Source organism: Aegilops tauschii, chromosome 3 (assembly GCF_002575655.3).
Source record: "Aegilops tauschii subsp. strangulata cultivar AL8/78 chromosome 3, Aet v6.0, whole genome shotgun sequence".
Lineage (NCBI taxonomy): Eukaryota > Viridiplantae > Streptophyta > Magnoliopsida > Poales > Poaceae > Aegilops > Aegilops tauschii.
Genome location: NC_053037.3, coordinates 375,126,134 through 375,150,740, shown reverse-complemented (window position 1 = coordinate 375,150,740; position 24,607 = coordinate 375,126,134). Strand labels below are relative to the sequence as shown.

General features: G+C 45.3%; 1 protein-coding gene across 1 annotated transcript; it reads left to right on the top strand.

The window, feature by feature from the left end:
• Positions 1 to 5,397: 5,397 nt before the first annotated feature.
• LOC109743451 (adenylate isopentenyltransferase-like) lies at positions 5,398 to 7,218 on the top strand. Its single transcript, XM_020302543.4, has one exon. The coding sequence runs from the start codon at positions 5,574 to 5,576 to the stop codon at positions 6,681 to 6,683; it is 1,110 nt and encodes a 369-aa protein (XP_020158132.1). The 5' UTR covers positions 5,398 to 5,573; the 3' UTR covers positions 6,684 to 7,218.
• Positions 7,219 to 24,607: the final 17,389 nt, after the last annotated feature.

Sequence of the window (24,607 nt, the reverse complement as noted above, 5' to 3'; positions counted from 1 at the left end):
TACACAATGAGCGGCAAGTACCACTACGACGGTGTTCGACTACGTGGTTTCACCAAGTATTTCTTCGGATACACCAAGTTTGACTACACTGCGAGACCCGTACCCGGACCGTCAATCTTCTCCGAGAATTTTGCCAAGTACCACGACATCCGGAGCCCCGGATGCACCAAGACCATCCCGGATAACGTCAAGTACCTCTACCGACGACCCCGAACATCTACGAAAACGTGTACCACTACCGTCGCCGAAGACCCGTGTAACGGAACCGTCAAGTTCGACTACCTCCGCGTGTACCGCTACTTCCACTACCGTCTCCGAAGACCCGTGTAACGGAACCGTCAAGTTCGACTACCTCCGCGTGTACCGCTACTTCCACTACCGTCGCGAGAACGACTACTTCCATGATGACCCCGTGAACAACTACTTCCACTTCGAACGCGTTCCGCCCCGAATGCACGCTTCGAAGGTATAACCCCGAGACGACGTCCGTGGACCGAATGCATGTGTGTTGTATGAGATGCTCGTGGTTGCACCGTTTCCGAGTTGTCATTCCATGTTCCTCCTCGTTGTCATGCCATCGTCCCGTGGGAACCCGGTAACCGGGATCACCCCACCATCTTTTGCATGTTCCGCACATCCACATCTTCGTTTGCACCGGTCGCTCAACGAGTTATCGGAACCGGGACGTTGCCATGGCATCGTTTCCGTTTTCATCGCCGTGGCACCCAATTCTTTCTGCCATGGTGACCAAATGCTCCTAATCATCTTCATGTCAACATTTTCATAAAATTGCATATAACTTACATCTGTCATTCACATCATGATAACAACATTTAAAATGTCTAAAATTGATGTTTTCATTAAAATTGCCAATTGACATATGGGGATTTTCCGGTATTGTCGTTTGTTATTTTCGGCCTCATTTAAACTTGCCTACATAGATAGTTTCCATATACTTCACCTCTTGCCATGGTTAAAAACATTTAATATTGTTGGGTCCATAAACGAGAGAGAACTAAATAATTGATGTGGTGTTCCGTCAATATGCAACTCGTGGCATATTGAGCTCCACTTAATTTGTAGTGTTGTTTGTTGCACTTTGCCATGCCATGCCTCATTAAACCGGACATGCATCATATTTGTTTTTGCATCATCCATGTGTATGTGGTGGTTGTTTACTAGGTTGTTTGTTTCTTTCCGGGTTGCTTCTCTCGTTAGCTTCGGTTTCGTTCCGGAGTTGTGAGGATTCGTTCGACTACATTCGTTTGTCTTCTTCATGGACTCGTTCTTCTTCCTAGCGGGATCTCAGGCAAGATGACCACCCCTCGAAATCACTTCTATCTTTGCTTTGCTAGTTACTCGTTCTATTGCCATGCTGCGCTACCTACCACTTGCTATATCATGCCTCCCATACTGCCATGTCAGCCCCTAACCTTTTCACCCTTCCTAGCAAACCGTTGTTTGGCTATGTTACCACTTTGCTCAACCCCTCTTATAGCGTTGCTAGCTGCAGGTGAAGATGAAGATTGCTCCATGTTGGATTATGTTTATGTTGGGATATAACAATATCTCTTATCTTAATTAATGCATCTATATACTTGGTAAAGGGTGGAAGGCTCGGCCTTATGCCTGGTGTTTTGTTCCACTCTTGCCGCCCTAGTTTCCGTCATACCGGTGTTATGTTCCTTGATTTTGCGTTCCTTACGCGGTTGGGTGAATTATGGGACCCCCTTGACAGTTCGCTTTGAATAAAACTCCTCCAGCAAGGCCCAACCTTGGTTTTACCATTTGCTACCTAAGCCTTTTTCCCTTGGGTTCTGCGGACTCAAGGGTCATCTTTATTTTAAACCCCCGGGCCAGTGCTCCTCTGAGTGTTGGTCCAACCCGTCAGTCGCCGGTGGCCACCAGGGGCAACTCTAGGCTGGCCTACCGGAAGCTTGGACAATCCGGTGTGCCCTGAGAACGAGATATGTGCAGCTCCTATCGGGATTTGTCGGCACATTCGGGCGGCTTTGCTGGTTTTGTTTTACCATTGTCGAAATGTCTTGTAAACCAGGATTCCGAGACTGATCGGGTCTTCCCGGGAGAAGGTTTATCCTTCGTTGACCGTGAGAGCTTATAATGGGCTAAGTTGGGACACCCCTGCAGGGTTATATCTTTCGAAAGCCGTGCCCGCGGTTATGAGGCAGATGGGAATTTTTTAATGTCCGGTTGTAGAGAACTTGACACTTGACCTTAATTAAAACGCATCAACCGCGTGTGTAGCCGTGATGGTCTCTTCTCGGCGGAGTCCGGGAAGTGAACACGGTTTCTGGGTTATGTTTGACGTAAGTAGGTGTTCAGGATCACTTCTTGGTCATTGCTAGTTGACGACCGCTCTGTTGCTTCTCTTCTCGCTCTCTTTCGCGTATGTTAGCCACCATATATGCTTATTGCCGCTGCAGCTCCACCTTATTACACCATCCTTTTCTACAAGCTTAAATAGTCTTGATCTCGCGGGTGTGAGATTGCTGAGTCCTCGTGACTCACAGATACTTCCATAACAGTTGCAGGTGCCGATGGGACCAGTGCAGATGACGCAACCGAGCTCAAGTGGGAGCTCGATGAAGATCGTGTTCGTTGTGTTGTTTCTTTTCATGTTGATCAGTAGTGGAGCCCAGTTGGGACGATCGGGGATCTAGAAGTTGGGTTGTCTTCTTTTATTTTGGTTCCGTAGCCGGACCTATGTGTGTATCTTGAATGATGTATGATTCATTTATGTATTGTGTGAAGTGGCGATTGTAAGCCAAACTCTTTATCCCATTCTTGTTCATTACATGGGATTGTGTGAAGATGACCCTTCTTGCGACAAAACCACAATGCGGTTATGCCTCTAAGTCGTGCCTCGACACGTGGGAGATATAGCCGCATCGTGGGCGTTACAGGCCGAGTTTGACTTTTGGTTTGGGACATATGTGGATATGAGAAAGTGGTTGAGGGTTTTGGAGCATATCACTAAGCACTTTGAGCAAGCAAGCCATTAAGCAACACCTCATCTCCTTTTAATAGTATTGGCTTTCCTATGGACTCAATGTGATCTTGGATCACTAAAAGTAAAATGTAGAGTCTTGAGCTTTGGAGCCTGAGCCAATCTTTTGTCCTTAGCATTTTCAAGGGGTTCCATATCCTCTTGTCCACGCCACTCCATCTGTTGAACTTTTATGAAATATACTAGATGAAAACATTAGTCCAACAAGAGATATGTTGCCATTAATTACCAAAACCACCCAGGGAGCACTTGTTCTTTCACGTGCGCGGCGCCACGGAGCACAGCAAGATGGACTGCAAGCACGGGGGGCTCCGCGGCAATGCACTAAGCACGGCAGCGTGCTCAGAGGCGAGCCGTTGCGACTGTGGCCATGGCTACGCGAAGCCCAGTGGCGAGGAGCTCTCGGACGCGACGGAACAGGCGATGGGGCGACTAAAACTTAGCAGGGAACAGAGGGGGATGACGCGGAGCTCAAGGCAGGGTCGAGGAGAGGCTTGGGGAGGCCGGGGTGCTCGGTGTCGCGCGAATCAAGGGCGGCGGTGATCGAGCAGAGGCGACAAGGATGGCGACGAAGGGGTGCGGCTCCGGTCAAACGCTTGCACGCAGAGGATGAAGCATAGCGAGGCGGTCCTCCTGACCATGGCGGCACGGCGAGTAGCGGCCGGTGGCCACGGCGACGTCCATGGCGCGGCGAGGCGTGTTCAGGTTCGAGCGGGGGGAGAAGAGAGCGGTGCGAGGGAGAAGAGTGAGGCGTTAGGGTTTCGGGGGAGGGGCGAGGGGCGAGGGCGTCCTTAGCCGCGCAGGGGCACGACGGATGGCTGCCCCGTGGCTGATCCGAGCCACGGACCCCGTACGGGCATCCACCTCCCTCTGATGAACAGAGGTAGGGGCAAGCCCCAGAGGGGCTGGGCCAGGGCGCTATTCAACTAGAGCCTAGTTGCACAGTAGCTTCTCGCCCTTTTTATTTTCTTTTTATTTCTTTTTGTTATGCTCTATTTTGCATTTAAATAGAGCACCAAATGACTTTTTGTAAAATAAGCAACTTGCGACATAATTTAAATTGCATTAGTTGGCAATGCCACAAAAAGTTTGAACATCATTTGAAAACATTTCATTTTTTTGTTTGAATTTAATTGTAATGGAAGGGTGTTGTTGGGTCACCCAAAAATAGCTAAGGGCATTTTGGAGTCCCAAATAATGTTGGTTTTATTTTTACAATAGCTTTGGGAAGTTTTGGAATATTATGAACGTTTTTTGTTTTACTGCTAGAAGAAATAATTTATTTGACTTTATTTTAAATTTGAATTTGAATTCGATTTGGAACAAAGTGAGGTTTAGAAAATTAATTGCGATGACATGGCACCGTTAGTGTGTGGTTACTGTAGGTTAACTATCAGGGTGTTACAGTAATGTTTAAACCTTTTAAGTAATAAAGCACCCTTTGTCGAAAAAGGCAGGCAACAATCACATTTGGAGAGTTGTGGGTTAATAATAGGCCTTATTTACCCCCTCCCTCTAGTCAACTCTCGATCCTTTCAGCGTTTCGAACCGCGACCCATTGGCTGAGCAAGCTCCCGACAAAAGGTTTCGCCCCGACTGAGAGAGAGGCTCTACAACTCCGTGAAGCTAGGTCCTTGTCCCGGCGACATCAAGATCGGAGTATGAGGTCAATGACACCAATGTGCAAGGCCCCCTATGCCCCAGATGCGGCTACTATGGCGGCCCGTCTGAGGTCGAGGCACGGCGTGCTCGTTGTGAGAGTGCTCGTACACGCGGTGCCACGGAGAAAGAAGTTGTAGCCAGATCTAGGAGAAGCGCCACGCCCGGGCGGTCCGTGCCCTCGAGGCGGACCATGGTTGGGCTGTCAATGCCCCCGTAAGCCTTCCACAAAGGAGGACATCTACGGTGATGCTCCTATCCATCGAGCTCCGACGCCGAGCAGATTAGCATTAATCCGTATTGCATCTCTCAGCGCTACTTCCGCGACAACGACGACAAATGAGTGAAGGACTAGGGCGGCCATGGATGAATTTCCTCTATAATCCTATGAATTAGTAGAACACATGCCAAATTTTGATAGTCCGATGATATTATATGAACTATATCCTATGTCATGTATGAATTATATCCTTGCTCACAGCTCCCCTATGCTATGTCCTAATTTGATACTCCCTACATCCTAAAATAAGTGTTTTAGTTTTAGTATAACTTTTTATTAAACTTAGTATTCAAGTTGAGACACTTTATTTTGAGATGGAGTGAATATATCTTATACGAACTATATGAACAAATGAGAAAGGGGGTGTGGGGGGGTCGTCCTGAACTATATATATATATGTGCGGGGCAGCCAACGAACACTCGTAAGTCGCACAAATACAGATACCAGCCGTGCAAGACTACAAGCAACAAGCCGCGCATGAGTGTTCCCTCCGGCAGAATGCCGTGGCACTCTCAGCTGATATCTCCCAACCCGTGGCAATAAGCGAGTCCCCGCTGCTACTGTGGCGAGGTGACTGGTGGGGTGCGCGGGATTGAGCCGCCTATATGAGCGGCCTCATCAGCAGGATCGGCAGCGGCGTCCGCTCACCGATGGCGTCCGCGGCCATCGCCGGCGTCGGCGGCACACATAAGCGGCCGCGATGGCCCAGTGTGAGCATGGAAAGGACAAGAGTCAGGGGTTGTTGCAGCTGCAGCTGTAGCGGCACCAAGATGGAGGCAGAACGTGGGGACACGAGGCTCGTGGTGATCGTGGGGGCAACGGGCACGGGCAAGACCAAGCTGTCCATCGACGCGGCCCTAGAGCTCGGTGGCGAGGTGGTGAACGCCGACAAGATCCAGCTTTACCGGGGCCTCGACGTCACCACCAACAAGGTGATGCCCGCCGACCGCCGCGGCGTCGCCCACCACCTCCTCGGCGCCGTCCGCGCCGATGCCGGCGAGCTCCCCGCCTCGTCCTTCCGCTCGCTCGCCGCCGCCAAGGCGGCCGACATCGCGGCGCGCGGGCACGTGCCAGTGGTGGCCGGCGGGTCCAACTCCCTCATCCACGCCTTCCTCGCCAAGCGATTTGATGCCCACGCCCCTCGGGACCCTTTCGCCGCTGCGGCAACCGGATACCGGCCGGCGCTCAGGTTCCCGTGCTGTCTCCTCTGGGTCGATGTCGACGAGGCAGTTCTGGACGAATACCTCGATCGGCGTGTCGACGACATGCTGGGTGAGGGCATGGTCGAGGAGCTCCGCGAATACTTCGCGACAACGTCGGCCTCTGAACGGGCCTCGCACGCCGGGCTGCGCAAGGCCATCGGCGTGCCGGAGATCGGGGACTACCTCGCCGGGCGTAAAAGCCTCACCGCCGCAGTGGACGAGATCAAGGCGAACACTCGGGTGCTCGCGGCGGCGCAGGTCGGCAAGATCCGGCGCATGGCAGACGGCTGGGGCTGGCCCGTTCGGCGCCTCGACGCCACCGGCACCGTCCTGGCGCGGCTCGCGGGCGCCGGGCGCGACGCCGAGGCCGCGGCGTGGCATCGCGACGTGCGCGGGCCGGGCCTCGCCGCCATGCGGCAGTTCCTACGCAGCCAAGGACTGTCCAGACACGACGACGCCGATGAAGAGGACGGAGTAGTCACACGGAGACAATGCCATGGCATGGTGGGGTAAGAAGAACAGGAAAAGGCTTCGGGTTCGGGCGCGACACCGAGGGCGCGGCGTGGGATCGCGACGGGCCTCGCCTCCATGCGGCCGTTCATGGCAGGCAAGGACTGTCCGGACACAAGGACGACGCCGATGACGAGGACGGGTCAGTCGCCCGGAGACAATGCCGTGGCATGGTGGGGTGAGAAGAACAGGGAAAAGCTCGAGAGCTTTTTCGGGTTCAAAATTTTCTGATACGCCGCCGATTTTGGAGGGCCCGGCGGCTGACCGGACACGGGCAGGTGGGGGCCATGGTGGTGCCACGGCGAACGGCACGACGATAGAACACGGAGACAAGACAAGAGAAGTGTCAAGTTTTGCAGGGGGGCTGTGAATTCTCTCTCTCCCTCTCCCTCTCCCTTCCTGGATCGAGAGGCTCTTCTTCTTCAGAATCTGCTCTGCTAGCTAGCCACACCACACAACACCACTGTATAATACTCCAGTGTAATCTAGTCCAGCATGTTCAAAATTTGAACTAGTTTTGCTTTTTGGCAGCTGCTCATCTTGAACAGTGTTGAGGACCGTGGGGTTTTTGTTGGGGCTAGCTTTTCCTTTGCTGGCCCTCCTTTTCCTCTGCATCAGAGATTGGCGTCTCTCAAGTCTGGACAAGCGCCTTTTTTGACCTGGCTTTGCGTCTTGCATGTTATATGCCGGTTGATCATTTGGGTCCAGATTTTACTTCACCCTACCATGTTAATGTTGGTCGTTTCTAGTTGATTCATTCATTCTTCTTCTTTTCTATAATACAAAATAAATAAGTGCGGATCGCTTGTACTGGTTTGAAAATATTCCTGAGGGTGCGTGCGAGGGCTGATTAGATTGTAATCTCATGCTTAGTGTGTGATTATGGGGGAGGGGATTGTGCTGGACGCGTGAGTTGGTGTTCTTGTTGTGCCAGCTAGGAAGACAGTTGGAGTCCAGACGTGTGCTCTTCTCCATTCATTTCTTATTCATTTTACTATTTTTCTGTCTATATACTGTGTGTCAGGGTATGTGCGATCCACTATACCGGCATCCCGGGTTTTTGGCTGCGGGCCTTTGCGTTGATACGGTCCACCGGTTTGGCCGCTTTTAATCTTCCCGTTTCTGCTAATTAATTATAGACTACACTACCTTTTTTTTTTTGAATTATAAACTACACCACAAAACTGACGACAGATCTTAACCATGCAAGTTCGAATGTTTTAATGGCAAATTATGTTGTTTGAGAATGGCAAGTTTAGTTGGTGAGAATGGCAAATCCGTCTTGGGTCTTTTTTTTTTGTAAGAAATTTGTCTTGCTTGCAAACTATATTTGCCAGTTGCCACCAACGCGTCAATATAAACTGTCATGAGAAATGTCATATTTGTCCTGCTACGTCAGGTTTTTAGTGTTTTTGTTAATTAAAAATGAACTTATGTTGCTGTGTCGCTTCTTATAGGATTTACGTATTATTTATATAGGTACAGTACTACCAGTTCAACGTTAATCCACATTTAGCTCTTGTATACAACCATTACATGTCGCTGAGTGAGAGCTTACACTGATGTAACGACGTGCTTGCGTTTGGTCTCGTCTTTTCTTTTTCAAGGATTGATATCTTGACTGAGTTCTCCCTGATTGGGTGTCTTAACTCTTAAGCTTGCTCACAGCTCGTTATCTGTCAAGTGGTGTTCCCCTACGAAAATATCATTACCTTGGCAGTAGTCCGCCAATACCAATTCATTATCAAGATGATTAAAAAAGAACCGCACGAAAACAAGTACACCATGAAATCCATGATCGTACTATCTTAGGGAAGCTATATCTTAAGTTCTTAGATATCGAATCATGATAAATAAAAAACATTATTCATGATAAATAAAAAACATGGATATACAACTGTATAGGCGAGTCTTACATCCTATACTATTAGAATGCAGCCGCATGGTTAACATCAACTACTCAACAATCAACATAGGGGTGTAGAGGAGTCCAGTCTTTAGGCGGCGACACCGCTAAGGAGGACTACAACTCGCATAGTCGTCACCTTATTCAACCAATGAGGCCAGGCCTTCCATCTGGGAAGCGTGTACCAGTGCCTTCAACAAGGCGACAAGTGCAGAATGTCGGCAGCAGCGAGACATATGTTCTCATCCTGGATAGGTTGTAAATAATTGAGCCCTCAATATTGCCATTGCCGAATCCAATCAAGGACCATGTCACCACGTCATGTTCTGAACAGTCGCCGCCCTTGCTATGTACCCTCGTCACCACTACTCGAATTCACCCAACGGATCACGCAAATTGTCATAAAAACTACTACAAAATGACAAATGGAGTGGATAAAAGAGAACCCTAGAGCGTCCACCAAAACTACCTATACAAGAGCCTCGAGAGGAGACACGTGGAACTACAATCAAATTGAAGAATTTGCCGCCACACGACGTGTCTGATGCTACACAACGTAAGCATCCTACGCCATCACTACCTACCGAAATTGTCAAACCGCCATGATTTTCCACGGCCATCAGGAAAATCCTTACGGGCTAGCCATGTTGATCAAGGTGTGTCATGCCACCTCGAAGTGTTCACTCGATAACCAGTGTTACCATGCCTCCATCTCATATCCAAGAAAGACAACTGGCGGTGGAAGCCAACTAGAGTGGCTACTCGAGGAATGGGAGTCGTCGTAGCTGACACCCCCAACATTGACCAGGAGACCAAAGAAAGAGGCGGCAACTACGAAAGGCCGAGGAGAGCGAGGGGGGGATGAGGATGTACCGCTTTGTGAGCCTTTATTTGAAAACTACAAAGCATATTGGTACATATAAAGTGTGGTGCATTTATAGTTTTGATGATTCCCACTTCAGACAACTTAAAATAAAAGAGCAAACTGCTAAGGCCTCCTCGGTTCACACGGTTTCAAAAACGTAGAAATATGAAAAAACATAGGATTATTTAATGTTCTCCCATATGAATCCCATGTATTTTGCTTTGTTTGATTGCTTCACAAAAGAGAAAAAAGATTATTTGCAATAAGTTTGAGTGGATATTACAATTCATATGGAATGTATAACAAGGGAATCCTTGAAAAAAATATCTTATAGAATTTTTTTGACCCACACACCATGGAACAATCGTTCTAGGGTTAAATTTTATAAATAAATAAAAAGTATGTTACAAGGGGGGAGAAGGAAAAGAAGAAAAGGAAAAGAATGGAGGCAAAGCTCCAAATGAAACAAAGTCAACCTAGGCTAGCTTTTGGAAACGAAATCATCATTTACACAAAGTTGTCTGCAAGGAACTTTTTGAAAGCTTCCAAATTATTTTCGTTGATTTTATATTGTAGATTCTTCATCTATGGTTTCATTGTATGTCTCCAGTTGAACACCGTGGGTTGAATGGCCCTCCTTTCCATTTCTCCGAATCCAGATGCTCCAGCATCCTAGCATGATGATTTCCATGGCTGTTTTAAGGTGCGGTTGCTTTGTTGCCAGTTGAATATCTTCAAAAATTGAGGTGCCCTTTTCCTGTGTAGAAGTAATGAATCCCAACATTGCTGAGCAAAGTTGCATTCCCATAGCAAGTGATAAATTGTTTCCTCTGCATTTCGATCACAATTGGGGTAGTGAGGGTTGATGCAGCTTGAAGTTATGTCGGTATTTCCCCAAAGAGGAAGGGATGATGCAGCACAACGGCGGTAGGTATTTCCCTCAGTTATGAGACCAAGGTTATCGAACCAGTAGGAGAACCAAGCAATACTACATAAACATCGCCAGCACACAAATAACAAATACTCGCAACCCGGCGTGTAAAAGGGGTTATCAATCCATTTCTGGTAGCGGTACCAGAAATTGGCAAACGGACGTGAATAAATTGTAGTAGATTGATAGATCAAACGCCAAAATAAAATAAAATAGGAATAAATTGCAGGAACGTATTTTTGTATTTTTGGTTTAATAGATCTGAAAATAAAAGCAAAGGAAAACAGATCGCAAAGGCAAATATATAAGAACGAGACCCGGGGGCCGTAGATTTCACTAGTGGCTTCTCTCGAGAAAAATAGCAAATGGTGGGTAAACAAATTACTGTTGGGCAATTGATAGAACTTCAAATAATCATGACGATATCCATGCAATGATCATTATATAGGCATCACGTCCAAGATTAGTAGACCGACTCCTGCCTGCATCTACTACTATTACTCCACACATCGACCGCTATCTAGCATGCATCTAGCGTATTAAGTTCATGGAGAAACGGAGTAATGCAATAAGAATGATGACATGATGTAGACAAGATCTATTTATGTAGAAATAGACCCCATTGTTTTATCCTTAGTAGCAACGATACATACGTGTCGGTTCCCCTTCCGTCATTGGGATCAAGCAGCATAAGATCGAACCCACTACAAAGCACCTCTTCCATTGCAAGATAAATAGATCAAGTTGGCCAAACAAAACCCAAATATCGGAGAAGAAATACGAGGCTATAAGCAATCGTGCATATAAGAGAACAAAGAAACTCAAATAACTTTCATGGATATAAAAAGATAGATCTGATCATAAACTCAAAGTTCATCCGATCACAACAAACACACCGCAAAAAGAGTTACATCATATGGATCTCCAAGAGACCATTGTATTGATAATCAAAAGAGAGAGAGAGGAAGCCATCTAGCTACTAACTACGGACCCGAAGGTCTACAAGTAACTACTCACGCATCATCGGAAAGGCACCAATGGAAGTGGTGAACCCCTCCATGATGGTGTCTAGATTGGATCTGGTGGTTCTGGACTCTGTGGCGGCTGGAATTGATTTTCGTCAACTCCCCTAGGGTTTCTGGAATATTGGGGTATTTATAGAGTAAATAGGTGGTCGAGGGGGCACCCGAGGTGGGCACAACCCACAAGGGCGCGCCTGGGCCTCCAGGGGCGCCCTGGTGGGTTGTGCTCCCCTCGAAGCAGCCCCCAGGTGCTTCTTCGGCCCATTGGTTGTCTTCTGTTCCAAAAAAATCTCTAAAAAGTTTCGCTGCGTTTGGACTCCGTTTGGTATTGATTTCCCGCGATGTAAAAAACATGCAAAAAACAGCAACTGGCACTTGGCACTATGTCAATAGGTTAGTACCAAAAAAATGATATAAAATGACTATTAAACGATTATAAAACATCCAAGATTGATAATATAACAGCATGGAACAATAAAAAATTATAGATGCATTGGAGACGTATCAGCATCCCCAAGCTTAATTCTTGCTCGTCCTCGAGTAGGTAAATGATAACAACAGAATTTTTGATGTGGGATGCTGCCTAACATGTTATCTCATATTCTTTTCTTTATAGCATGGACATTTGGACTTTTATGTGATTCAAAGCAATAGTCTAGTTTTGACATGATGACTTAAATACTCAAGCATGTCAACAAGCAACCATGTCTTTCGAAATATCAACGCTAAAATAAGATATCCCTAGCCCATCATGCTCAACCATTGATCCATTCATGAAACACATTTGCATATTAACTACACCCAATACTGAAGTACGATCATAGTGCCTCCTAGTTGGTGCTTTATAAGAGAAGATGGAGACTCAAATTCATAATAAAAATTGCATAAAGTAAAAGAAAGGCCCTTCGCGGAGGGAGTAGGGATTTGTAGAGGTGCGAGAGCTCAAAGCGAAAATTGAGAGATAAAAACATTTTGGGAGGTGTGCCTTTCCCACCAACGAAAACGACTTAGAGTTCCCAACACTTTCCATGCTAGATATATCATAGGCGGTTCCCAAACAGAAATTAAAGTTTATTCCTTTTTCCACCATACTTTCACTTTCCATGGCTAACTGTATCCACGGGTGCCTTCCATACCAACACTTTCCAAGGAATTTATTATTTGACAACATAAAGTAAATTCATTTCATTTCGAGACTGGGCATCCCTAATACCTTTCCCTTACTCTCGTGCAATAACAACTGAATAAACACTCATCGTGAGAATAACACGTCGAGCATGGAAAATATTAGCCACCCTCACCGCCTCGCGAGCGGTATGAACACACAAAAAAGAAGTTTATTTTGAAAATTAGAGATGGCACATACAAATTTGCTTAGAACGGCAAAAGAATACTACATATAGGTAGATATAGTGGACTCGTGTGGCAAAACTGGTTTAAAGGTTTTTGGATGCACAAGTAGTGATCATACTTAGTGCAAAATGAAGGCTAGCAAAAGATTGAGAAGCGACAAACCAAGAAACGAATAATCTCATAAGCGAGCATTAAGCATAATTAACACCGAATAATGCACCACAAGTAGGATATAATTTCATTGCGTGACTATTGACTTCTGTGTTTGCATAGGGAATCACAAACCTTAACACCAATATTCTTACTAAAGCATAATTACTCATCAACACGACTCACATATCACATCATCATATCTCAAAACTATTACTAAGAACCAAGTTTATTTTGTCTAATGATCTTCATGATTTTTTTATTATATCCTTCTTGGATATCTATCACTTTGGAACTAATTTTCATGTGTTGCTTTTGATAAGCTCAAACAAATATAAGTGAAGATCATGAGCATAAATTTTCTTTCTCTCAAATTAATTTAAGTGAAGCAAGAGAGAATTTTTCAAAAAATTTACTAACTCTCAAATAAATCTAAGTGAAGCAAGAGAGCATTTCTTCAAAAAAAAAACTAAAGCACACCGTGCTCAAAAAGGTATAAGTGAAGCACTAGAGCAAATCCATAGCTCATAAAAATTTAAGTGAAGCATAGAGAGCAATTCTAACAAGTCATGGCATAATTTTGGCTCTCTCAAATAAGTGTGTCCAGCAAAGAATCAAGACTAAAAACACAAAACAAAACAAGCAAAGACTCATATCATACAAGATGCTCCAAGCAAAACACATTGTATGTGATGAATAAAAATATAGCTTCGAGTAAAATACCGATGGTCGTTAGAAGAAAGAGGGGATGCCACTCGGGGCATCCCCAAGCTTAGTTCCTTGCTCTCTTTGCATAATAGCTTGGGATGCCGGGGCATCCCCAAGCTTAGGCTCTTCTTACTGCTCGTTCCTTCATCCATCGTAAGATAACCCAAAACTTGAAAACTTCAATCACACAAAACTCCAAAAAAACCTTCGTGAGATCCATTAGTATAAGAAAGCAAATCACTACTATAAGTATTGTAGCAAACCAATTCATATTTTATTCTTGCATTATATCTACTGTATTCCAACTTTTCTATGGCAAAAACTCATCAAAGAAAACCATAGAATTATCAAAACAAGCACACAACGCAAAGAAAACAGAATCTGTCAAAAACAGAACAGTTTGTAGTAATCTGAATATTTCGAATACTTCTGTAACTCCACAAATTCTGAAACAAATAGGACCACGTGAGAAATTTGTATATTAATCTTCTGCAAAAAGAATTGGTATTTTATCATGCTCTGGTTAAAAAAAAGAATTGTTTTCGTGAGTGCAAATTTTTCTGTTTTTCAGCCAGATCAAACAACTATCACCCAAGAAGATCCTAAAGGCTTTACTTGGCAGAAACACTAACTAAAACACAATCATAACAGTAGCATAATTGTGCTAACACTCAAGAACAGAAAGCAAAAAGCAAAAAAATATATTCATTGGGTTGCCTCTCAACAAGCGCTATCGTATAGCATGTGAAAAACACATTTAAGTCTAACATACTTCCTATGCATAGGCATAAGATTCTATTGATGCTCACATGAAAGATAAGAATTGGAGCACAAATAAAGCATCATATAGCATGTGAAAAACACATTTAAGTCTAACATACTTCCTATGCATAGGCATTTTATAGGGATTTTTTTATCAAGACAAGCAATTTCTAGCATATGCAAATAAGAAGAAGGAAGCATTAATAATTTCAACACAAAGAGTGTAACATCCCAAATTTTTAATTTGGAATCTTATACATAGGAAATCATATTGCATATCATATTTTGTTGCATTCGGTTTTGCGATCCTAGAAAATCCTAAGCAACTCAAGGACCCACGGAGAGAGTTGGGGATTTCATGATTTTTCATATTTCAATTTTCTCAAATATTGAAACGGGGATCATTTTGGTTTTAATTATTTTTCTCTCCAAAAATATTTCATAATTAAAATATATGAGAGGAGATAATATGACTTCTCCAAAATAACGAAATATTGGGGGAAAATATTAAAATCAAATAAATAATTTAATTTGGATTTTATTGCTATTTTATTTGAACTAGAAAAATATGCATTTTTCAAAATTGCATTTTTAGGCCAAGAAAATGTTCATTTTGTTCTAAATATTTTATTAAGATGGTGAAAATTGTTTTTGGCATTTTTAGATTTTTATTTTTGTTTATTTAGGATTTTTCTCGGCAGAACTTATTTAAAAAAACGCGCGCCCAGCTGGGCCAACGGCCCAGCCGAGCCGAGCCGGCTAACTCCCGCGCCGCCGTCCTCGTCGCCCTCTCCCGCACACCAGCCCCTCCCCCTCGGGCCTTCAAAGGCCGAGCCCGCCGCCGCCTCGACCCCCCACACCACCCCGCCTCCCGAGCCGCGCCGCTGCCGCCGTCGCGCCGCCTGCTGCGCCACCGCCCCTCGCCGCCCCGCTGCTGCTGCCGCGCCAATGTCGCCCCGCCGCGCCGCCGCCGCCTTCTGCCTCGCCGGAGCCGCCGCATGCCGCCGGAGCCGCCGCCGATCCGATCCGAGTCGCCCGTTTTTTTTTTGGTTTTTAGGTAAAACTGTCGGGTTTTTTTAGAAAACCCTAGATGCGTTTTTTTCTTGTGTAGATTGGTTTTTCTTCGGTTTTTGTCTGTTTATTTTATTTAGCGGACGTTCGTCTGATCGTTCGTTTTAACGAATGTTGTTCGCCGGTTAGGTTCAGATAGCGAACGTTCGTTCGTTAGTCTTTTCTTTTTATTTTATTTTCGGCCAGGGACCTATCCGCGATTACTTTTATCGCAGGTTAGCCCATGATCTTGAAACCCTCGTTACTTTTCAACCGTTTGTGCAAATCCAGTGAAACCAACGCCAAAATCTTCGTCCCGAGCCTCTTTTTCTGTTTAATCAACTTAAACAAGGTTTTGACAATTTAAAATTTGGTTTCAAGCAGATTTGTTTTCGAAGTTCTTTTGACCGTAGTTTCAGTTCCGTAGCTCCGATTCGATTGATTCTTTTTGCAAATCGAATCTCTTCAGTTGAACTTTCAGATTCGTTCTTCTTATTTGAGTTTTACCCGTGCATCTATGCTTGAGTGCTTATGTATGCTATTGTTTGTTTGCGATAGAATTCCCGGAGTGCGAAGTGTGCTACGACGAGTCTTTAGGGTTTGCGGATTGTCTGCAAGGCAAGTAACACATTGATCATACTCTTTTCATACCCAGTTTTTATGCATTAGATACAATCCTCAAACATTGCATGATTAGGATGTGATTAACTTGTGGGCAGTGGGAAGTAGATGATGAGGTAGAACCTATTGCCCTTTTGTTATCAAACCCTTGGGAGTTACTTCTATGCTATGCTTATATTGCCATGCTATGCTCGTAGACGTGGATTGGGTTTGAGTGTATCCATGACATATGTGAGATTGTTAATTAATGGTTAACATAAGGTGGCTACTTAAATACACATCTGGGTGGATTGGTTGCGGGCACCTAGAGAATCCAGTGTTGTCCTAGGATATCCCGGAGGACCCATGTGATCATCCTACGGCTCGCCACCCAGGCTCAAAGGGATCATAAGATTATTCATGCTAGAAACTTCCGTGTGGAGCCACAAGCTATTATGGGCTCTAGCATAGTTGAGTATGTTGCATGACCTCTTCCAGTGGTAGGCTAGCAGATGTAGGGGATGTAGGTTGGTACTGTCTACCCAGGGTTAGAGTTATTGCTTCTGAAAGACTGTGTCTCGGTCATCCGTTTCTCAAACACCGTGTAGTGCAAGAAATCCAACGGAGGAGATCGAGTCTTGTGGGGAAAAGTGCGCAAACCTCTGCAGAGTGTATAAACTAATCATGGTTAGCCGTGTCCCCGGTTATGGACATCTTGAGTATCTGGTACTTGAAATATTGATTTGATCTCATCACTCTAAATTAATTTGTTGGGTTGTTAATTACATTTTAATTGGGACTGAGTTGGAGGAACCTTCTCAATGTTTCAACCACCATGATAGTTAAATAAAATATATTCCTGTGTTGTAGGGAACAATTGGCTTTTCGCAAAACATTACAACCATAGAGCCTACACCAGCAATATATGCATGTAGTGATAGCTTTTATCTGTTCATTGCTCTAGTGTGTTATATTGCCAGCATATTCCATGTGCTGACCCGTTTCGGGTTGCAACATATCATGTTGCAGACTTTTCAGACGAAGAGTAAGGTATGCTAGGTCGTTGTCATGCACTAAGCTATGCCGTTGGAGTTGCTGGACTCACTTCATCTTCCAAGCCTTCCGTTGTTATCTTATTTAGATGGCCTTAAGCCATATTTATTGTAATAAGTTCTCTTTTGAGACATTCGATGTAATAAGTGTGTGATTGCTACTCTGTTATAAATCCATTCAAGTACTGTGTGTGTCAGCATTACCGATCCAGGGATGACACTTATGCACAGAGATTTGACCGTCTAAGGTCGGATCACTACAAGATGGTATCAGAGCACACGCTGAATGTAGGACACGACCACTAAGATGAGCGATAGGTCACTCTTCTCTACTCATTTTTGACTCCTCTCCATTTTCTACTCTTTAGGATGGCGGACTCAAGGAACAAGTTTGCACAACCGGATGAAGACACACCCTTTGGACGACACTTGAAGGAAGTCACTAGGTACCTGAACATCGGAATACCAAGCTTCACCGGGACCTACACCGCCACTTTACCAGAAGAGGAGCGATGGATGATCCGAGTTCAAGTTCCAGGAAGGACATTCGCGCCAGTTACTGAGCCCATAGAGTTTTCCTTTGATGCACCAACCTGGAGTCTAGGAAAGAGCATGGCAGCCCACATCGCCATGGGACGCATCGGCGCAGTTTATCACAAGGATCTTAAGGACACCATCTACCAGATATGTGGGCACCGAGATGAGCAATGGGAGATGATCAGCACTAGGAGGGATAGGTCCATTGCAGCTTTCATCCAGGAGCTAAACCAGCACATTCGTCGACAGGAGAACCAGATGTGCGCGAGCATGATAGACTTGAAGAAGGCAATGACCAGGAACATGGAGCTAGAAGAGGAACTCAAGTCTACACGCAGCGGATATGAGGAGGAAATTGCAATACTAGTGGAGAAGAATGACGACCTGACAAGGAAGCTAGGAGTATTCATGGGAAACCCCGCGCCAGGAGGAGATGACGACCATCCCGAGGACTACATCATCATCGACAACACCGACTCCGACCCCGATGATAGTGATGATGACTATGAAGACGAAGCTGGAGCGGATATCATGGAGTCTTCCATCGATCAAAATTTCTAGATGCCCACCATATGATTAGTAGTATTTCCCCCATGTATATAGTAGTAGTCAGAGCACTGTAACGATAGTTCTAGACCGATTGTATGCCCTTGCTTGAATTGATTTGGTGTGAAATGATTGTGTTTGTCTCATGTGCATATGGGTAGTGCTCTCTCACTAGACCTCATTCTATTCTAATATCTCCCCTGTAAACCCATCAGATGCCTCCGAGACGTGACACCGGATTTGTCTTCCCATCGGAGATCACCTAGTTGATCCAACAGCAAAATGCCTTGATAGAGCAACTAGTCCAGAACCAAGGCAACAACAACAACAACAACAACAACAACAACAACAACAAAAACCCACCGCCACCACCTCCAGTTGACAACTTAGCCTGTTTTCTGAGGTTGCAGCCGCCGGTGTTTTCCAGTAGCACCGAGCCAATAGTTGCTGATGACTGGCTACGCAGGATTGGAAGGGAGTTGACCACCGCAGGTTGCACAGATGCTGAGAAGGTGCGTTTTGCCGCACATTAATTGGATGGACCCTCAGCCGCATGGTGGGAGAATTACACGACCACTTTCCCTATAGCCAATGTCACTTGGGATCAGTTTCAGCAAGCGTTCCGCACTACACATGTCTCAACTGGAGCTATGAGTATGAAGAAGCGTGAGTTTCGCAACTTGCGCCAAGGAAACCGTACGGTGGGGCAGTACGTGGATGAGTTCAGCAAGTTAGCTCGCTATGCCCCGGATGATGTGGCCACTGATGCCGCGAAGCAGGAGAAGTTTGTGGAAGGGCTGAATGATGAGATGAGCATGCAGTTGATGGTTGAGACATTCGCTAACTATCAGGAGTTGGTAGACATGGCTCTTATGATTGAAGGGAAGCAATAGCAAATTGAGAGCCGCAAGAGGAAGTATGGACAAGGGAAGTACAATTCAGGAGCCCAGCAGAAGCCTCGATACGCCCCGAACTCGGGAGGATTTACCCATAACCATGGAGGCCATACCCACAATGGAGGAAGCTCGCATAACCACAGTGGCCCCAAGAATGGAAACGGGAATGGAGCAGGCAGCAATCAGAACTGCTCTAACCCAGCAACGCCCGCCAAGAAGGATCTAAGTCACATTACTTGTTTCAAGTGCGGGAAGACTAGACATTACGCCACTGAATGTTCTGAAGAAAAGAATTGTAATGGCAATGGAAGCTCTGGGAAGAAGCCCAACCCTTTCAACAGGGGACAAGTGAACCACGTGAACGTAGAGGAGGTTGAAGAGCAGCTAGATGCAGTTATCGGTAAGTTTTTGGTTAAGCCATTTACCGCTCTTGTTCTATTTGATACTGGTGCATCGCATTCATACATTTCTAGGGGATTTGTGGACAAGTTTAAGTTACCCACCTTAGCCCTTAGGACACCCTTGTTAGTAAGCTCACCAGGTGCAGAGTATATGGCCAGCCGATGGTGCGATCAGATACCCTTAACCATTGGTAGCCATGTTTTCCCCTCAGACCTAATAATTTTGGAGTCACAAGGATTGGATGTGATACTAGGAATGGATTGGTTATCAAAGTATGGAGGAAACATTGACTGTGCTAGTAGGTCAATTCTACTCACCACCCCGAAGGGAAAAAGGATCAAGTATATATCCAGGCATTCACCGAGGGGGGCCCAGGTAAATTCTCTCACGGGAGTTGTTCAGGAGGAAGTGCCGGTTGTGAAGGATTACCCGGATGTATTTCCAGAGGAGTTACCAGGCATGCCGCCGGATCGAGACATTGAATTTTTGATAGAGCTGTTGCCAGGCACCAGACCAAAAATATCGAAGAGACCGTATCGGATGCCCGCAAATGATCTGGAAGAGATCAAGAAGAAGATTAAGGAGTTATTGGAGAAAGGTTACATTCGACGAAGTTCGTCACCATGGGGAGCCCTAGTGCTCTTGGTTGAGAAGAAGGATGGATCATTGAGAATGGTTGTTGATTATCGTGCGTTGAATGAAGTGACGATCAAGAACAAGTACCCACTACCGATGATCAATGACTTGTTTGACCAGCTGCAAGGAGCAAAAGTGTTTTCAAAGATCAACCTGCGATCAGGATACCACCAGCTGAAGATTTGAGAACATGATATAACTAAGACCGCCTTCACCACAAGGTACGGGCTATATGAGTATACGTTTATGTCATTTGGATTGACTAATGCCCCTGCCTATTTTATGTGCATGATGAATAAGGCGTTCATGGAGTTCTTGGATAAGTTTGTCGTGGTGTTCATTGATGATATCTTGGTATACTCGAAGAATGAAGAGGAACACAAGGAGCATTTGCGGTTAGTTCTCGAGAAGCTCAGGGAACATCAGTTATATGCCAAGTTCAGCAAATGCGAGTTCTGGTTGAAGGAAGTAGGATTTCTTGGACATGTTATATCAGGTGAAGGTATAGCAGTGGACCCCACCAAGGTTCAGTCAGTCACTGAGTGGTTGGCACCCACCTCAATAGGAGAGATCCGCAGTTTTCTAGCACTCGCGGGATACTATCGGAGATTCATTGAGAATTTTTCCAAGATTGCAAAGCCTATGACGGAGTTGTTGAAGAAGGACATCAATTCAAATGGACTGATGAATGTGAGGCAAGTTTCCAGGAGTTGAGGAAATGTTTGGTTACAGCCCCAGTGTTGATTTTGCCGGATATACGCAAGGATTTCCATGTGTATTGCGACGCTTCTCGCTTAGGACTTGGAGGTGTGCTTATGCAGGACGAGAGAGTTGTTTCATATGCCTCACGACAACTTTGACCGCATGAGTTGAATTATGCCATGCATGATTTGGAGTTAGCAGCCATAGTGCATGCACTCAAGACCTGGAGACATTTTCTTATTGGAAACCATTGTGATGTGTACATGGATCATAAGAGTTTGAAGTACATTTTCACGCAGAAGGAGCTAAATCTCAGGCAAAGGAGATTGTTGGAGCTCATAAAGGATTATGATATGAAGTTGCACTATCATCCAGGCAAGGCCAATGTCGTAGCAGACGCTTTGAGCCGGAAGAGTTATGCCAATACCCTCGTAAGCGGAGGATTACCAAAGGAATTAGCAGAAGATCTCAGGGAGCTTCATTTGGAGATAGTCCTAGAGGTTTTGTTGCAGCATTGGAGGTTCAGTCAACATTATTGGGAAAAATCCGAGAAGCTTAGAAGGATGACAAAGAAATTGCCGAGATAAAGGAGAGAATGAGCAAAGGAAAAGCCAAAGGTTTTCGTGAGGATGAGCACGACACCTTGTGGTTTGAGGACCGTGTTTATGTACCCAATAATGCAGAGATCAGGAAGTTGATACTTCAGGAAGCTCATGACTCGCCATACTCGATACACCCCGGAAACACCAAGATGTATCTGGATTTGAAGGAGCGTTTCTGGTGGAATGGTATGAAGAAGTATATTGCCGAGTATGTAGCCGTATGTGATGTATGTCAGAGAGTGAAGGCAGAACATCAGAAGCCAGCAGGACTACTGCAGCCTATGACGATACCCGAATGGAAGTGGGACAAGCTTGGCATGGACTTTATCACTGGATTACCCAGGACCCGATCGGGATATGATTCTATCTGGGTAGTAGTGGATCGTTTTACCAAAGTGGCTCACTTTATACCAGTGAAGACCACCTATACAAGGGCGAAGTTGGCCAAAATATATATGACCAGGATTGTATGTATGCATGGAGTTCCGAGGACCATCGTATCAGATAGAGGAACACAGTTTACTTCAAAGTTTTGGCACCAGCTGCACCAGACTTTGGGTACCAGGCTAGAGTTCAGTACAACCTTTCATCCGCAGACAGATGGACAGACCGAGAGAGTCAATCAGATTCTGGAGGACATGTTGAGACCTTGTGCGCTAGATTATGGATCTAGTTGGGATGAAAATTTGCCTTACGCGGAGTTCTCATACAACAATAGCTACCAGGCCAGTTTGAAGATGGCACCTTTCGAAGCTTTGTATGGAAGAAGATGCAGAACACCATTGATGTGGGATGAAGTTGGAGACCGTCAGTTGTTTGGACCGGATTTTATTAAAGAGTCTGAAGAGAAGGTTAAGTTGATTCGGGATAGACTGAAGGTAGCTTAGTCCAGGCAGAAGAGTTATGCAGATTCAAAGCGAAATGAGGTAGTCTATGAAATCGGAGATAGGGCATTTCTCCGTGTATCACCACTGCGAGGAGTTAAACGTTTTGGAGTTAAGGGAAAGTTAGCCCTGAGATTTGTAGGACCATACCGAGTTTTGGAACGTATGGGAGAAGTGGCCTACAAGTTGGAGTTACCCGAAGGACTGTCAGGAGTTCATGATGTGTTCCATGTTTCCCAGTTAAAGAAGTGTCATGCTGAGATGGCCGATATCCCTCTGAGAGATACGGTGCCCCTGGAAGTAATTCAGTTGGATAGTGATTTGACCTACGAGGAGAAACCAGTCAAGATTCTCGAGTTTGCCAGCCGAGTTACACGCAGCAAGGTTATCAAGTTTTGCAAAGTTCAGTGGAGCCACCATACCGAGGATGAAGCCACCTGGGAACGAGAGGAAGATCTACGCAAAGACCACCCACACCTATTTTCTAGCCAACCCGAATCTCGAGGATGAGATTCATCTTAAGGGGGGTAGGTTTGTAACATCCCAAATTTTCAATTTGAAATGTTGTACATAGGACATCATATTGCATATCATATTTTGTTGCATTCGGTTTTGCGATCCTAGAAAATCCTAAGCAACTCAAGGACCCACGGAGAGAGTTGGGGATTTCACGATTTTTCATATTTGAATTTTCTCAAATATTGAAACGGGGTTCATTTTGGTTTTAATTATTTTTCTCTCCAAAAATATTTCATAATTAAAATATATGAGAGGAGATAATATGACTTCTCCAAAATAATGAAATATTCGGGAAAATATTAAAATCAAATAAATAATTTAATTTGGATTTTATTGCTATTTTATTTGAATTAGAAAAATATGCATTTTTCAGAATTGCATTTTTAGGCTAAGAAAATGGTCACTTTGTTCTAAATATTTTATTTAGACTACGAAAATTGTTTTTGGCATTTTTAGATTTTTATTTTTGTTTTTGAGAATTTTTCCCGTCGGAACTTATTTAAAAAAAAACGCGCGCCCGAGTGGGCCAACAGCCCAGCCTAGCCGAGCCGGCCCACTCCCGCGCCGCCGTCCTCGTCGCCCCCTCCCGCACGCCAGCCCCCCCTCGGGCCTTTAAAGGCCGAGCCCGCCGCCGCCTCAACCCCCCACACCACCCTGCCTCCCGAGCCACGCCGCCAGTCGCGCCGCCCGCCGCGCCACCGCCCCTCGCCGCCCCGCTACTGCTGCTGCGCCGCGCCGCCGTTGCCCCGCCGCGTCGCCGCCGCCTGTTGCCTCGCCGGAGCCGCCGCACGCCGTCGGAGCCGCACACCGACCCGATCCGAGTCGCCCGGTTTTTTTGGTTTTTAGGTAAAACCGTCGGTTTTTTAGAAAACCCTAGATGCGTTTTTTTCTATAGATCGGTTTTTCTTCGGTTTTCGTCGGATTATTTTATTTAGCGGATGTTCGTCTGATCGTTCGTTTTAACGAACGTTGTTCGCCGGTTAGGTTCAGATAACGAACGTTCGTTCGTTAGTCTTTTCTTTTTATTTTATTTTCGGCCAGGGACCTATCCACGATTACTTTTATCGCAGATTAGCCCCTGATATTCAAACCCTCGTAACTTTTCAATCGTTTGTCCAAATCCAGTGAAACCAACGCCAAAATCTTCGTCTCCAGCCTCTCTTTCTGTTTAATCAACTTGAACAAGGTTTTGACAATTTAAAATTTGGTTTCAAGCAGATTTGTTTTCGCAGTTCTTTTGACCGTAGTTTGAGTTCCGTAACTCCGATTCGATTGATTCTTTTTGCAAATCAAATCTCTTCAGTTGAACTTTCAGATTGGATCTTCTTATTTGAGTTTTACCCGTGCATTTATGCTTGAGTGCTTATGTATGCTATCGTTTGTTTGCGATAGAATTCCCGGAGTGCGAAGCGTGCTACTACGAGTCTTTAGAGCATCTCCAATAGATGGTCCAAAATTTGGCGGTCCAAAACCGGAGTAAAATTTGGACCGCCAAAAAGTGGGTTTTGGAGCTCCGAAAAAAGCTCAACTCCAACAGATGGTCCAAAATGATGGTCCAAATTTGCAACTCCAATAGATGGTCCAAAATGAAGATGTAAAACAATATGAAAACGGCCGCGCGGCTGCTGACAGCCACTGTTCAGCCGCTGTTTTGCATTGAAATAGCAACTACAATTTGAAATAAAGTGCATCATCATTCATAGTTTTAATCAAAAGTGCATCACCATCATAGTATCAAATTCGTCTACCAAAAGAGCATCGTCTCAATCAAAGTTTTTCGCCCTAGAAATTGAAATGCACATGA

Excerpts from the sequence above, each read along its gene's own strand:
- LOC109743451 (XM_020302543.4), top strand. The coding sequence starts at position 5,574 with ATGAGCGGCCTCATCAGCAGGATCGGCAGCGGCGTCCGCTCACCGATG.